This window comes from Mastomys coucha, unplaced genomic scaffold, assembly GCF_008632895.1.
Source record: "Mastomys coucha isolate ucsf_1 unplaced genomic scaffold, UCSF_Mcou_1 pScaffold19, whole genome shotgun sequence".
In the NCBI taxonomy this organism is placed as follows: domain Eukaryota; kingdom Metazoa; phylum Chordata; class Mammalia; order Rodentia; family Muridae; genus Mastomys; species Mastomys coucha.
The window spans coordinates 18283982-18299526 of record NW_022196901.1 but is presented as its reverse complement, the minus strand read 5'-3'; the positions used below and the strand labels follow the sequence as shown (position 1 = coordinate 18299526).

At 44.9% G+C, this 15545-nt stretch overlaps 1 protein-coding gene across 11 annotated transcripts in view; it reads left to right on the top strand.

The window, feature by feature from the left end:
* The window catches only part of Srpk2 (SRSF protein kinase 2), a 196586-nt gene continuing 181041 nt past the window's right edge, over positions 1–15545 (top strand). For 4 of the 11 annotated variants that reach the window (XR_004121459.1, XR_004121458.1, XM_031380115.1 and 1 more), the window contains exons 1-2: positions 9109–9275; positions 9359–9413. Coding sequence is in view for 4 of the 11 variants with exons in the window: in XM_031380115.1 (XP_031235975.1) it covers positions 9260–9275; positions 9359–9413 (71 nt within the window). In the remaining 7 variants the exon portion in view is untranslated. Of the gene's footprint in view, positions 262–9108; positions 9276–9358; positions 9414–15545 lie in introns of those variants that run through there. The other 7 variants (XM_031380111.1, XM_031380110.1, XM_031380113.1 and 4 more) reach the window with 5 other exon arrangements.

The following is a 15545-nucleotide window of genomic DNA, read 5'->3' as shown; positions in this document are numbered from 1 at the left end:
AACTTTCTGCCTTGTTCCCTCTTGGTCACTCGCTATGGGGAAAGCCAGCCAGTCCAGCAGCTCTATGCAGAGATCTAGGCTGTGAGGAGACATATCTGCCAGAGCCTGTTAGCATAGGAGGCCTTCTGTTAACAGCCATGTGAATGAGCCATCTTAGGAACACGGCTTCCCGCTTCTGTCAAGCCTTCTGATGACTGCAGCCCCCAGCAGCATCTCAGCTCTCCAGCTGAGCTGTCTGGACACTCCTGGACCACAGAATCGGTGAGATGAGAAGTGATTACTGTTGTACTTTTAGGGCTTTTTGGGGGGGGCTGTCTGCATGTTATTGAAGTTCTGAGCTCTACCTAGAACCCTAAATATTTGTTGCTTAAAATGATAAATTTGGAAGAGATGTATATAGCAATAGCTAAAGATATCTAATATATTCCATAATGTCTATTATGAGACTAGTTAATATTTACTGAGTGCTTTAGATAATTACTGAATGTTTTGTATGTACCAATCTAAACTTCACAGCAAACATGATTAGATTAAGTCTCCAAGTTTTTGTTGTTGTTGCTTGCTTGCTTGGTTCGAGACACATTTTCACTATGTAGACCAGGCTGGCCTTGACTATACATAGTTCTCTGCCTCAGTGCTCCCAAGTGTGGGTGTTATAGGTCAGTACCACCATACTCAGTGTTCTTCAAGTGGATATATATATTTTTTGAGACAGGGATTCTCTGTATAGTCCTGGCTGTCCTGGACCTCACTCTGTAGACCAGGCTGGCCTTGAACTCAGAAATCTGCTTGCCTCTGCCTCCCAAGTGCTGGGATTAAAGGCATGCGCCACCACTGTCTGTCAAGTGGATATTTTAATATATATATACATATATATATGACTAATTTAATATTTATTTTATATATGAACTAATTTGATATCAAATTAGGTAAGTAGGTAGGTAACATGATGGGTTAGGAAACTGAGGCACAGACAGAAATCTTACTCAAACCTCTTTAGGTGGCTAGAGGGAGAAATAGCATAGGAATCTGTCCCTGCTGTCTGTGCACTAACATTTCTTTCACACTTTCGTTCTGATGGTGTCAACATTACTGGGACATACACTCCTTTGAAGTAATAAGAGACAGGGATAAAACTCACCCCAGAAGTTATGCAATAGAGATAGCAATGGGAAGAGTTACGGGAGGAGCCGAGGCTCTCATCCGTGAAGGCCCCGGAGTGAGATGGACTCTATGAACTCCCGTCTTTTTTGGCTCTATCACATACTAAAAATACCGTTTAAGATACATCGTGATTTAATGACTCCACTTGAAAATAGCAGAATGTAAATGATTTTACAACATTCATTTTCTATTAGATTTGGTAAAAATTGAACATTGTGAATGTCTCACTGGGCTGGGGCTAGGGGCAGAGAGGCCTGCACATGGCTGACCTTCAACATTATGTAGATTTTTTTTTTTTTTTTTTTGAGACAGGGTTTCTCTGTGTAGCCCTGGCTGTCCTGGAACTCACTCTGTAGACCAGGCTGGCCTCAAACTCAGAAATCTGCTTACCTCTGCCTCCCAAGTACTGGGATCAAAGGAGTGCGCCACTACTGCCCGGCATGAGTTTCACATTCTAAAATGACACTATCTATCTATCTGTTTGTCTATCTATCTATCTATCTATCAATCATCTATCTATCTATCTTTGAGACAAGGTTTTTCTGTGTAGCTCTGGCTGACCTAGAACTCACTCTGTAAACCAGGCTGGTCTCGAACTCAGATATCTGCCTACTTCTGCCTCCTCAGTACTGGGATTAAAGGAGTTCACTACCATCACCCAGCTATTTATTCTTAGATATATCCATTATAGCAACTTGATGTATGAGTCAATAAGTGAATGTAGGATGAAAGGGCAATGATAGTGCAAAAGTTCCTTCTGTCTGGGTGGGGGGCACACATTTCATGCCAGCACTCTAGAGGTAGAAGCAGGTGAGTCTCTGTGAGTTTGAGGGCAACTTCAGAGAGGCCAGTCTAGTGGGCTCCATGCCGGTTAGGGTTCCATAGTGAGACCCTCTCTCCAAAAAGTTTTTTTCTTTCAAAATGTCATTGTTATGAGGCTGGAGAGATGGATCAGCAGTTCAGAGCATTTGTTGCTTTTGGAAAAGACCCCAGTTTCATTCCTAGCACCCACATGCTAACTCAGAACCATGAGGTAACCTCAATTCCAGGTGATTCAACCGGCATGCATGTGGTACCCATAGATGGATGCAGGTAAAACCTTCATATATGCCAGGCATGGTGTTGTGTGCCATCAATCCCAGCACTTGGGAATCAGAGGCAGGTGAATCTCTGAGTTCCAGGCCAGCCTTGTCTACAGAGCGAGTTCCCTAACAGCCTTAAATAGTGCATATTGTACAGGAGGGATTCAGTGAGCATTTATTCAAAAATTGAGTGTAAGGCTGGAGACATGGCTCAGTGATTAGGAGTGCACACTGCTCTTGCAGAAGCCCCACATTCATTTCACAGCATCCATGTTGGCTGGTTCCAAGGCTTCTGATGCCAGCCCGCACCCAGGCTGCTTTCACTCCCATACACACACACAAGAATAAGTAATACATCTGTAAAAAGATCCAATACAAAAAGGTGTGCATGTGCCACCTGTCTGGAGCTCTCAGTTTCCTGATTCGGTCTCCTATGTTGTACACTTTTAAATGTGCACTGTCATACTCAGCTTCCAGTTAATTTTACTAATTAATGGTTTTTGAAGACTCACACTCATTTGATATTATACTAACCCACGAGAATTGCTATTAATATTATTTTCATTTTTCAGACATTAAATAGCAGAAAGAGATTTCAACCTTAGACTAAACGAAAGACTCAAGTCATCAAAGGCTACATGACTTTTGAAAGGCTAATACAATTTCCATTTGAACTATCCAAACCAGGAAGGTCCATAGAGACAAGAATTAAATGAGGGCTTGTCTCAGCCTTAGGAAAGATGGTGGAGAGAGATGCTAATGGGGGTGGGGGTTCTTTCTAGTGGGGGACAAACATGGTTTATTTATTTTAAATTGTTTTTAAACACTACTATTTTTATTTTGTGTGTATATGTGTGAGCACATATGTGGACAACAGGGGACAACTTTTGGGAATTGGTTTTCTCCTCCTATCATGTGAGTCCCTGGGATAGAATTAAGTTCATCAGGTTGATCAGTAATGCCTTAACCTGAGTCATCTTGCCAGCCCTTATTTGTTTGTTTTGAGACAAAGTCTAGCTATGTATCCCTCATGGGGGATGCATTCTGCAGAACAAGTTGACCTTGAACTTGTGGTGATCTTCTTGCTTCTACCACCCAAGTGCCTGAGTGACTGGCGTGCACTACCTTGCTTCACTAACAATGTTTAAAAATTAGACTTTAGCTGGGCATGGTGGCACATGTCATTAATCCCAGAGCTCAGAGGCAGGGGAAATCTGTGAGTTTGAGACTAGGATAGCCTTCAGTGATATGTAGAGTAACCCTGGCTCAAAAAACAACAAGCCAAAAAACCAAAACAAACAAGATATTAAACCAGATGTTAGTGATGGTTCCCCAACCTTGTAAATATACTAAAAATTACTATAATGTATGCATTAAGTGGTCAAGTTATATAGTAAAAACTTATAGTAGATAAAATGGTCATATAAACTGTTAATAAACTAAAGTAATAAAAGAAATTGGTTTCAAATCCAGATCTCTTCAATTTCAAAAGCTTCCAGTCATCTCAAGAAAAATGTAAGAGTAGAAGTGCCTGTTTCTGAGACTGAATTAGGGAGAACCCAAGAGTTTCTGGAACATTCTCTGCGCGGGAAAGAGATACTCAACAGCCAAATGAATCATGTCACTACAAAGTTAAAGGGTCTCCTTGGCCAAAATTGATACAATTAAAGCTTCAAAAAGATAAATAAAAGCAAGATGGTGTTGGTGCATGTCGATAATTTCAGTTACTGGGAGGCAAATGCAGGAGCAAGAGTTTAAGTCCAGCTGGAGTGCTCATGGGCTTCCCTGGGCTACATAAGACTCTGTCTCAACCAGCTAACCAACCAACCAACCCAACAAACAAAAGAGGAATACTGACGGTGATTACTGGCAATACCAAGTATAAAAACAATATAAAAATAAAGACCAAACAAGTTGGTAACTGGGGGAGAGAAACAAAAGCTTGACCTAAGCCAGGCTGTGGTGGTGCATGCCTTTAATCCCAACACTCAGGAGGCAGAATGGCAGAGTGGCCAACACTCAGGTAGATCTCTGTGAGTTTGAGGTCAACCTGGTCTACAGAGAGAGTCCCAGGACAACCAGGGTTGTTACACAGAGAAACCTTGTCTTGAAAAGACTTCTCCCCGAACCAAAAAAAAAAAAAAAAAAAAAAAAAAAAAAGCTTGAAGTAAGACTGTCACTTGAATTCAGTGGAAAAGCTGTGTTTAGCTTACAACAGATGAATCTGACATATATACACATATAGCCGTATAAACGTGGCTAGGAATTACAAATTGTTCTTAAGGACTATTCATGCAGTCTCTACATATGTGACCTTGTTGTTGGAAGTAAGGTGAAACCCCTATAACATCAAGAAACCATTTCAAACAATTAGAGAGAGTGGCATGGAGCATATTCACACACTGGTTGTGCCATCTCTACCTGGCTCTACATCATCATCCCGCTAGAATAGAACATCATGATATCTAGCCTCTAAGCAGTTGTTTCTTTCCCTGTGCTCAGTGCCTCAAATTGCCGAAAAACACCGGTCTGCCTTTGATTTTTAATTCACCTAGTGTCTTGGTCTGAGTTTCTCTCATAAATAGAATCATCCAGTATTTGGCCTTTTGTGTCTGGCTTTTTTCATTTACAAAATATTTTAGGATTCAGCAATGTTGTAATATCTATCAATATTGTATTCCTTTTTGAGGAACAGGTGTATTTTTTTTGTTTTTGTTTTTATACAGGGCATGATGGTTTGAGTAAGAATGCCCACTCTTGCCCCCCCCCCCAATATTTGAATGCTGAGTCACTGTGGAGTGTAACTCTTTGAAGGGATTAGAAGGATTAGGTGGTATGTCCCTGGGGGTGGGCTTTGAGGTATCAAAAGCCCAGGCCATGCTCAGTCTCAGTCTCAGTCTCTCTCTCTCTCTCTCTCTCTCTCTCTTTCTCTCCCCTCTCCTCCCTCTCTCCCTCTTCCCCCCCACCCCTCTCTCTCCTCTCTCTGCCTGAGGATCAGGGTGTTGCTTTTAGTTACTAAAGATGATGAACTAAACCTCTGAAACTGTAAGCAAGCCCCCAGGTAAATGCTTTTTTTCATAAAAGTTGCCTTGGTCATGTGTCTCTTTAGAGTAATAAAACAATGACTAGGCCTGAAGTTGGTACAGGGAGTTGGGTTTTGCTGTGATAGGTCAGACCATGTGTTTGTTTGGAGGAATATGGAAAACTTTGGACTAGAAAATTAGTTGAAAGCTTTAGTTGATTTATGGGCCATTTTATTAGCATGGAAGACGGTTGTGCTGAGAGCAGTATACTTTTCTTTTCTTTTCGTTTTCTTTTTTGAGACAGGGTTTCTCTTCACAGAAATACAACAGTGACTGGGACTAGGGCATTGCTATTTACTTCTGGTCGGCTTAGCACTTGTGACCGTCCTGCCTCTTCCTGTTTGAATGTTTATATTACAGGCATTCGACACCACACTCCAAACGTCCTACATTTTGGTCACTGTTATAGTGTAGATATTAATCTTCATGTCCAGAGACTGATTTTTTTAATTCAGGAAATTATCAAGTAGCCCTGGCTTGTTGCACTAATCTGTTAAACTGCTCTGAGCTCCTGTTCGGTGATTGATCACACTTTTCAACACCCACCAGAGCACCAGTGTTGTCTGGACTTGAGAATGAAAAGACACACACACACACACACACACACACACACACACGCACATGCACAAGCACACATGCACGAGTACCCTTTATATTTTGATATGCCTAAACTAGCTCAATGGCTGGGCCACCCCTGACCAATATTTCTGAGTTAATACTTGCTAAATCTATATTTTATCTGTTACCCCAGACACAATCAGGGGAGTGGCCCCTGGGGCTGCTTCCCTGACTTTTACATGTCTTTGGGCTCTTAAATCTAATCTCTCTGCTTCTCTGCCAACAGGGACCTGTAGCAGATGTGCGAATTCCCATGTAAGCATAAATCAAATTCCCAACACTGGCTGGCTTAGAACCTAGGCTAGTCTTGAACTCATCTGTTTCTGTTCGCCTCCTGTGCTAGCTTCAGAGGCTAGTGTCAAAGATTCATCTGTTTTTAACTTTTGTGGAAATATACCTATGGGTGGCATTGTTGTCTGTTCTATGATTAGTTTTTGAGGAACTGACCAGCTTTTCGACAGTGACTGTCCCATTTTGCAGTTCCATTAGATGCTGATGAAGCTTTTTTTGTTTTTGTTTTTGTTTTTTTTGAGACAGGGTTTCTCTGTGTAGCCCTGGCTGTCCTGAAACTCACTCTGTTGACCAAACTGGCCTCGAACTCAGAAATCTGCCTACCTCTGCCTCCCAAGTGCTGGGATTAAAGGCGTGCGCCATCACTGCCTGGCAGTGACAAAGCCTTTAATGTTTCCAGTATGCAAGAGTTCCAGACTGGTCGGTGACCTGTATTTTTTTCTGTTTTCTTTTCTTCTTCTGGCATCTGGGAAGTGAACCTGGGTAGGGCCCATGACTGCATCCTGGTAACATTCTACCTCTAAGTTATGGCCTCCTTCCACCTTTCTTTCCCTTTCAGCTGGGCCTTTGGTATGTGGCTGAGGCTGATCTGGTATGTTCTAGAGAACTTAGGCTGTTAGGAGAACAGTACTGTCTCCTCAGTGCTTCAATCACATGTGTGCACCATGCTTGACTTTTTATTTTGTTTTAAAGAATGTCATGCCAGGTGTGACATGGGATTTCATTTCGCTTTGGCTTTGCACACCTGTAATGATTAATGATTTTGAACATCTCATGTACTCATTGGTCAGTTCCATGTCTTTGGAGAAATGTCTATTCAAGTCCTTTATCTCCCACCCCCCATATAAAAAGAGACTTTTTAAAAAAAGAATACGAAGTGGAAAAGTAATGTTTTGGTGGAGAAATGATTGGCTGTATCACCATACTGGAATACACTGCTATTTTGATGTGTTGAGGCACACACCATCTATACATCGCACTTGTTATTAACTTGACTGCTGTACTAGGCAAACAAAATTAAAATTGATGAACATTCTGCAAAACTAGATTCTTCAAACTAGTCACCGTTAGTGGTGCATGCCTGTCTTCCGTGCCCGTGAGAAGCTAAGGCCTAAGGCAAGAGGCCTGCACTAGTGCATGCCTGTCTTCCATGCCCGTGAGAAGCTAAGGCCTAAGGCAAGAGGCCCACACTAAAGGTGCAGTTAGACTGGCTACACTGTAAACTCAGGGAAAGTCTCAACAAACAAAGTCTCAAACTAGGGGTTATTCTAAACACACACACACACACACACACACACACAAAACCAACAAAAGAAACAAGACAAAACAAAACAAAAACACATCCAGTAACTAATGACCTTGGGTTGGAAAAAAAAATGTCACCAAACATTTTATTGGAATATTTCAGAAATAGGAACAGTACTATTTGGATTTTCGTAGAGTGGTAATGACGTTCTGATTATGTAGAAAATATCTTTGTTTTTAGTAGATATGTATTGAAATGTTTAGGGGTGGAACATAACAGTCTGCAAACTATGGATGACTCAGCAAAATACACCATGCACACATAGAGAGCAAATGTGGAGAAACGTTTAAAAAAAATAGTGAGTGGGGCAGTGGTGGTGCGTGCCTTTAATCCCAGCATTTGGGAGGCAGAGGCGGGCAGATTTCTGAGTTCGAGGCCAGCCTGGTCTATAGAGTGAGTTCCAGGACAGCCAGGGCTACACAGAGAAACCCTGTCTCAAACAAACAAACAAACAAACAAACAAAAAAACCCCAAAACCAAAACAAATAACCCCAAGTGAATGTGGGTTAGTAGTGCCGGTTATTGCATTTTTCTTGTATGTTTCAGAATCTTGAAAATTTTTTTTAAAAAATGGAGAAAGTAAAATCTCTTCAGACTTAGAGCGGCCTTTCCTGTTTGCTGGGACATCTTTAGAGGAAGATTCAGTGATACAGCTGTAACTCAAGGATACAGTTGTAACCAAAGAAGGACTGAATGCTCAGGACCTTTATCTTAAAGATACCGTAATTGTTTAAAGAGACAAGAGAACACACTGAAGTGGTAACTATGTGCCAGTCAGCTTGATTCACATCTTAGGTAGCCTGGGAAGGTAGAAAGGGAAACCAGCCAGGCCTGAATAGGGATACAGCCTGGTAGAACTGTTTGACCTATTTAGGGTTCAGTTTCCCCATTATAGGAGGAGGAAGAAAAAAAAAAGACACACTGCTTGGCATGATTGTTGTTTTAAGCTCTCATCTCATGGTATTTAGAAAATTAGGCTTCCTGCGACAAACTTTCCTGTTATCTGTGTGCATCTTCCCTTCATTAAACTCACGCAGCCTAGCGGAGTAGGAAAAGGAGAGGAGGAAATCACTTCTCCAAGGTCACACAGACACTCAAGGACCCAGGTTCCCCAGCTCTCGGTCTTGTGCCCTTTCCACACCCGCCTGGAAGGAGGAAGCGGCGCTCCTCGGGATGCAAGGGTGTAGAGGCGCAAAGGGATTAGAGGAGGAGGCGTTAGAGAGGTGCTGAGAGACCCGCCAAGGCGCTGGCCAAGGAAGGACACATGGAGAGGCGTGCGACACGGCCAGCCGGGGTGCGGTGGCTGGGAGGAAGGGTCGGCGGCTGGGCCTAGTGCTCCGGAGCGGGTGGCCTGTGGCGGCCGTAGGACCGACCAAGGGGGTGGAGGCGGGCTGCGGGAGGCCGTGGGCGCGGGAGGCCGTGGGCGCGCCACCGCTCTCCAGCACAGGTGGGCCGCGGGGCGAGCGCCCAGGGCGCGGCCGGGGTCGGGACCCCTGTGCTCTGGAGCTGCGGAGGGGGGGCGGGGGCGGGGCCTCTGGGGGCGGGGCCGCGGGGGCGGGTCCCATTGGCCCCCGCGGGAGCGGCCGCGGCGGCGCAGGCGCGGTTCCCGCCTCCTCGGCCGGCGAGCGAGTGTAGGCTGCATCCCGGTGCGGCTGCCTGTCGCGTCGCCGCCGCCTCCGCCGCGGAGCCCCCCCGCCCCGGTGCCGGGAGTCGGAATGAGCTCCAGGAAAGGTGAGCGGCGCGCGCGGCCCCCGCCCCGCCTCGCGGCACGCAGGCGGCCGACCCGACCGTTAATGTGTCTTCTCTCTCCCCAGTGCTGGCCATTCAGGCCCGTAAGCGGAGGCCGAAAAGAGAGAAACATCCGAAAAAGTGAGTCCGCGCGGCGCTCGGTCCCGACCCCGCCCCGCCCCGCCGAGTGTTGCTTGCCGCCGCGCAGGCAGAGCTTCCCAGTCCCCGGGCCGCGGGCGGTGGGTCTCCCGGGACGCGGCGCCGGCTCTGCGCGCCCCGGCGGGGGAGGGGTGGGGGGAGGGGCGCGCGGCCTCGGGTTCCGGAGCCGCGACCTGGCCCGGCAGCCTGCTAGCCGCCCGGGCTCTGCACTCGACCCCGCGCCCCGCGCCCCCGACCCTCATCCCGGGCCCCGGATCGGCGCCCCCGGTCCGTTCCCTGAGCCCCTTACCCACATCGGTGATCCGCATCCCTGTGCCTGCCCCGCACCGGTCCGATAGTGGGCGCGGGAGCGAGGCGGCGGCGCGGCTGACACCTGGGCTGCGGGAGTCAGTGCGCTGCCGCCTCTGCCACCTCCCGGTCCCTCCCGGTCCCGCCCGGGCCAGCCAGCTGAAAATCCGAGCTGCTTGTCAAGTGGTCTGGCTCCGGGCGTGTTCTTGGAGCGAGTTCAGCTCCGGGACCGGTGCGTTTCGGCGCTCGGGTTTTTCTTTCGAAACTTTCTGCTCGGGTTGAGCGTTACTTGCGAGCTGCGGCTGCGCCCAGGTCGCTCGCTGCAGTGGGCGGTGGGTGTGTGCGCGGGCGGGTCCCGCGTGGTGCTCCGGACTGGATCCACCGACTATGACATTTCAAATGTGCCAGCGCCAGCCACCTCCAGCCTGGACGTGCAGCCCAGTTGGGCAGCTGCTGTCGGAGAGCTGGCTTTTTTTTCTAGGCGTGAGAGCGCCGCCGCGTGTTCCTTTTTCCTCCTTCTCTGGGTTTGCTGGACCAGCTATCATCTTTGCTCACATTGTTTGCTTCGCTGTTCCTTTTGCGCAGGAAATTTGTGTGCGGTGTCTTTGATACTATAGAGAAGGACAGAATCGCCTTTAAATTTGTCTGTCTTTATTTTGCAGTGGGTGGGATAACCCTCTGCTCTCCTGGGTGGTGGTTAGGATTTGTATTGGCCCTAATCTCAGCCTAGCGGGGATCTCCCACCCATTTGGTGGCAGCTAGGAAAACTGGCAGTCATTGCCAGTTTGGAGATATTTTACAACAGGATTGTCTTCATTCAAAATTGACTGTAACTTGACTATTTATTGGACTTCCTAAGATGTGGATATCAATTTTTTTTTTTACTTTTATTCTGTGTGTGTGTTTGGGTTTGGATGTGCAAGAGCCTTGACACCTGTGGAAGTCAGGAACAACTTTTGAGTATTTGATTCTCTGAGCATTTCTTCTGAAGCTGAGCAGGATCGGGCCTGGTTAGTACTCAGATGGGAGACTACCTAGGAATACTGGGTCTGTAGGCTTAGAAAAAGAAAAAGGAAGAAAGAAAAAAGGAAAAGTAAAAGAATTGATCCTCTGTTATGTGTAGGTCTGGGGAATTGAACTCTAACTGTCAGTTATGGTGACACCGTTGCCCTGTGAGCCATCTCCCTGACTCAGATATCAGATACAGGATATTTATAATATCAAAACTCAGTGTAGGCTTCTGATAGTTTAAGATGCTTTTTAGGGACTGGAGAGGTGGCTCAGTGGTTAAGAGCCCTGGCTGCTCTTCCGATGGTCATGAGTTCAAATCCCAGCAACCACATGGTGGCTCACTACTATCTATAATTGGATCTAATGCCCTCTTCTGGTGTGTCTGAAGATAGTAACAGTGTACTCACATACATAAAATAAATAAATAAATAAATCTTAAAAAAAAAAGATGCTTTTTAAAAACTAATGCTATTTCCCAGGGCAGTGATGGTACATACCTTTAATTCCAACACTGGGGAGGCAGAGGCAGGAGAATCTCTAAGTTTTGAGGCCAGCCTGATCTATAGAGCTAGTTCCAGGACAGCCAGGGCCATACAGAGAAACCCTGTCCCCCCCAACCCCCCAAAGTGCTGTCATGGGGAGATGGCTCAGTAGTTAAGAGCTTCTTGCTCTTGCAGAGGAACCTGGTTTAGTTTCCAGCACCAAAATGATGGTTCACAACCATCTGTATCCCCAGTTCCAGGGAATCTGGTGGGCAGCTGCATACATGTATTAAATATACACACATGTAGGCAAAATTCATAAAAAGTATGCTGGTTCAAACTAATCAAAACCCTAATTTTTTCTTTTGGTGAACCATGGAAATTTAGCAACTATCTGAGTGAATGCTTGGGTTTAATTGTAGCTTTTAGCACAAGGCATCGTCTGAATGTGGGGATGGGGTGGGAGTGAGAACAGAGCTAGCGGGCCATCATACATGATAAATGGAAAACTGCTTTCTAGGTTCAAGAAATAGCACTGGAGAGAAGGGACTTGAGGAAGCTGGGGTCTTAGGTTTTCTTCACTTCACAGGCAGCTTTGATAGGTTAGAATCACCCGCCTTGTTTGAATCCACATTCAAGAGTCCTGATGATGAGTGTTTTAAGTCTGGAGGAGACTAATTTTAAACTGTAGTAGTGACTGGCAAACTTGAGTGATGTGGCTGGGCCTGGCCTGATGCTGTGTGATCTACGTTCATCATTATTTCTTCCTCATATGCAAACTGACTTTTCTTTAATCTTAGTTCATTTGGTTCTGTAGGCTTTTATGAATTGCACTCAGCTCACTGGGTATGTTTATAAAGTCCAGTTTGTCTCAGAGTTGAGGTCCTTTTGCCTCAGTCTCCCGTACTATAGGCCTTGAGGTATGGGACAGCATGCTATGGTAAAAGCTTACTGTTTTTAGTACTTCAGAATTTGTAGTTGTCAGGAACGTTTTCTGAGTCAAGCTTTCATCTTCTTAGGTTGTTCCAATGAATGTACTTTGTTATTTTATTGTTTTGACTATAATAGGGAGCAGGGAAATACTGTGCTGTCATTCAGTTATTGAGTTGATTTAGTTTGGATTAATTATTGATTGATTGATTGGGACAGTCTCCATGACATAGTTCTCCTGCCTCAGCATGGGTATTGTTGAGATTACAGGTATGTACCATCATACTTCAATTATGAATTTTCTGTGTAAGCTGTATCTCATAGTACACAGATTTTGCCTTAGGGCACTTGTATATGTGGGTAATTAAGGAAATTTCTTTTGAGATGGCCTTACGTAATTCAGCACTGATCTCCCTCCTCGATCTCCCAAATGCTGGAACTACAGAACTGGCACCAAGACATCTGTATTGTAGAAAAGCTATTTTCTTATGTTTATTAATATTTTGGGGGAGGCACTGGGATCAAGCTGCAGAGCCTGAATGTAGGTACATCAATGACTGTGTGTCCAGTGCCATGACTTATGGGAACATAATTTAAAACTGTAAACATTATCTTTTAGAGATGTGGGTGTGGTGGTATGTTCTTATAGGTTCAGCTGCTTGTGGATGCTGAGACAGGAGGATTTCTCCCGCCCCTCCTGTCCCCTTCCCTTCTCCCCCTTGCTCCGGCCTCACTTGCTCTGGCCCCCCTCCATCCCATAGGATTTTATTTGTTTCTCATTACAGATGGTTGTGAGCCACCATATGGTTGCTGGGATTGGAACTCATGACCTCCAAAAGAGCAGTCAGTGCTCTTACCTGCTGAGCCATCTTAGCAGCTCAGGAGGATTTTTTAAACCCTAAAGTATATGGTCACCCTGGGAAGCAAAGAGAATTGGTCTTAAAAACATGTTTGTTGTTGTTGTTTAACATTTTGGTGCTAGAGATGGAAGCCAGGGTCCCATCCATCCTCATTTATGGTCTTTGTGTACAAGGTAGTGTAGCCTAAATCTTTTTGTCAGTATATGACTTTGTTTTGGGTTTCTTTGATTTAGCATATTTTCAAGATTCATCCATGTTCATGCCTGTTTTGGTATTTTACTTCTTTATATTCCCAAGTAATAGGCCATTCTATTGATTGAATTTTATTTATATATTACTCATTTGGCTCTGTTACACAAAATCATAAAGTAATGACTAACTAGGAAGTTGACATTGATCACACCCACACCGACACCCCCACACCAGCAGCCACTCCCACACAGCCACATACAGACACACACATGCACACACACACACCCTCCCTCCGTCCCTCTCTTGTGGTGTACCGCTATGCTGCTTTCATCTGATCTGGGAATTCAAACTTGGGTTTTAACCACTGAGCCATCTTCCTAGCCTATAAAAAATATTCTGTAGGAAATCTTGGGAGCTGGGCTGTGTTTTCAGAGGCTGAGGAGAATGTATTTCAAGGTACCTGTGGCTTGTTAATGAGGCATTGTCTTAAAGTAAGCAAACAAAGGACTGGCAACTATAGTATTTGGCTTTCACTAGTTGCTAAATGAATCTTTTCTGCTGTTTAGTGCTATCATATTTTATCACTTGTGTGGATCTGTGTAATCACCATAAGTAATATGCAGAACTGTTTTAGCTCCATAGCTAAAACTCACTCCCCACACAGTCCCTGCAAGCACTAATGGTTTTAACACTTTGAGAATGTTAGTAAACAAAGCTATACTGTATCAATATGTAACTCTTTGACATCTAGACTTTTTTTTCTCTGTATACTTTTTTTGTTTTTTGTTTTGGTTGTTGAACAGGCCCTCACCATTTAGTCCTTGGTAGCTTGAGCTTGTTAAGTATACTGGGTTTGTCTGGGACTCAGCCGGACCAGCCTAGCTTTGCCTCCCAGGATTAAAGGTGTGCGCCTCCAAGCAGGGCACTCTGCAGGTCTTCAGGTTCCTCCACAGTGTTGTCTACATCAGTAGTTTCAACTCCTCCTTTTTTGTGGGTGCTTGGCATGCAAACAAGCTTTCTTAGCTTGCTAACAAAGCATCATATCACTTAGCAATATTCCTTTGCCCCCTGCTCTGCTTTTGAGACAGTTTCCTGTAATTGAGGCTGCCATGAACTTGCTATGCAGTTGAGGGTGACTTTGAATTCCTGATAGTCTGGCCTCTTAGTTTTGGAGTGCTGGGATTAAAGGTGTGCGCCACCCCTGCCTGGCTTAGCTTTTTCCTTTTGCATGAAGAACTCAGGTCTTCATGCTTACAAGATAAGCCCTTAACTAGCTGAGCAACCTCCCCAGCCATTAAATTTACCTAAAAATTATTAGTGGACTGGAGTATGGTGTTGTATACCTTTAATCCCAGCATTCAGGAATCAGACAGACACATGTTTGTGAGTTTAAGGCCAGTTTGGGGGAAGAAAAAAAAAAGGAAATATTATTTGTGTCTGTGTGTCTGTGTCTGCATGTTTGTATGATGTGTATATGTATGTTTGGGCCATGGGTGCAAGTGGAGACTAGAGAAAAACTTTGTGAAATTGTGGGAATTGGAACTTAGGTGCCTGGGCTTTTACAGTAAGCACCTTTATCTTTACCTAGATTTAACCTTAAAAACCATTATGAGTATGTGTGTAAGTCTGCATGTGCATTGCATGCATGCATGAGCCCATAGAGGGCATTGTGATCCTCTGGAGCATGAAGGTACTGGGAACCAAACCTGGGTCTTCTGCAAGAAAAGTAAACTGCTGAGCCATCTCTTTAGCATCCTAAGTTTACCTTTTAGAGGGGTATATAAAAGTTGGAGAGCTGGAGAGCAAAAGGCTCAGCAGTTAGGAACAATGGGTGCTCTTTCAGAGGACCCAGGCTAATTTCCTAGCATTCATATATTGTGGCTTACAGCTGTAACTCTAGTCACAGAAGAAGTGACATCATCTTCTGGCCTCCTTGGGTAGTTTATTATTTAATTTAATTAATTTATTTATTTATCTATTGGTTTTTCCAGACAGAGTTTCTCTGTATAGCCCTGGCTGTCCTGGAACTCACTCTGTACACACCAGGCTTGACTCAAACTCAGAAATCCACCTGCCTCTGCCTCTCAAGTGCTGGGAGTAAAGGTGTGCGCCACCACCACCTGGTGGGTAGTTTATTTTTTAAAGCTTAAAAAATGTTGTATATATAATTGATAGATTATTTTTCTGCCAATGAGATGAGCCAGTTCAAGCCAGATTAGAATATATTAAATGCAGGTTTAATGAGAAGCAAGTTTGCTGGCTCCAAGGACCGAGACCAGAGAAGTCACCATGGGGAGGGGGAGGGAGGGAGAGAAAGTTTGTGAACAGAGAGAGGGGAAGAATGTGGGGGT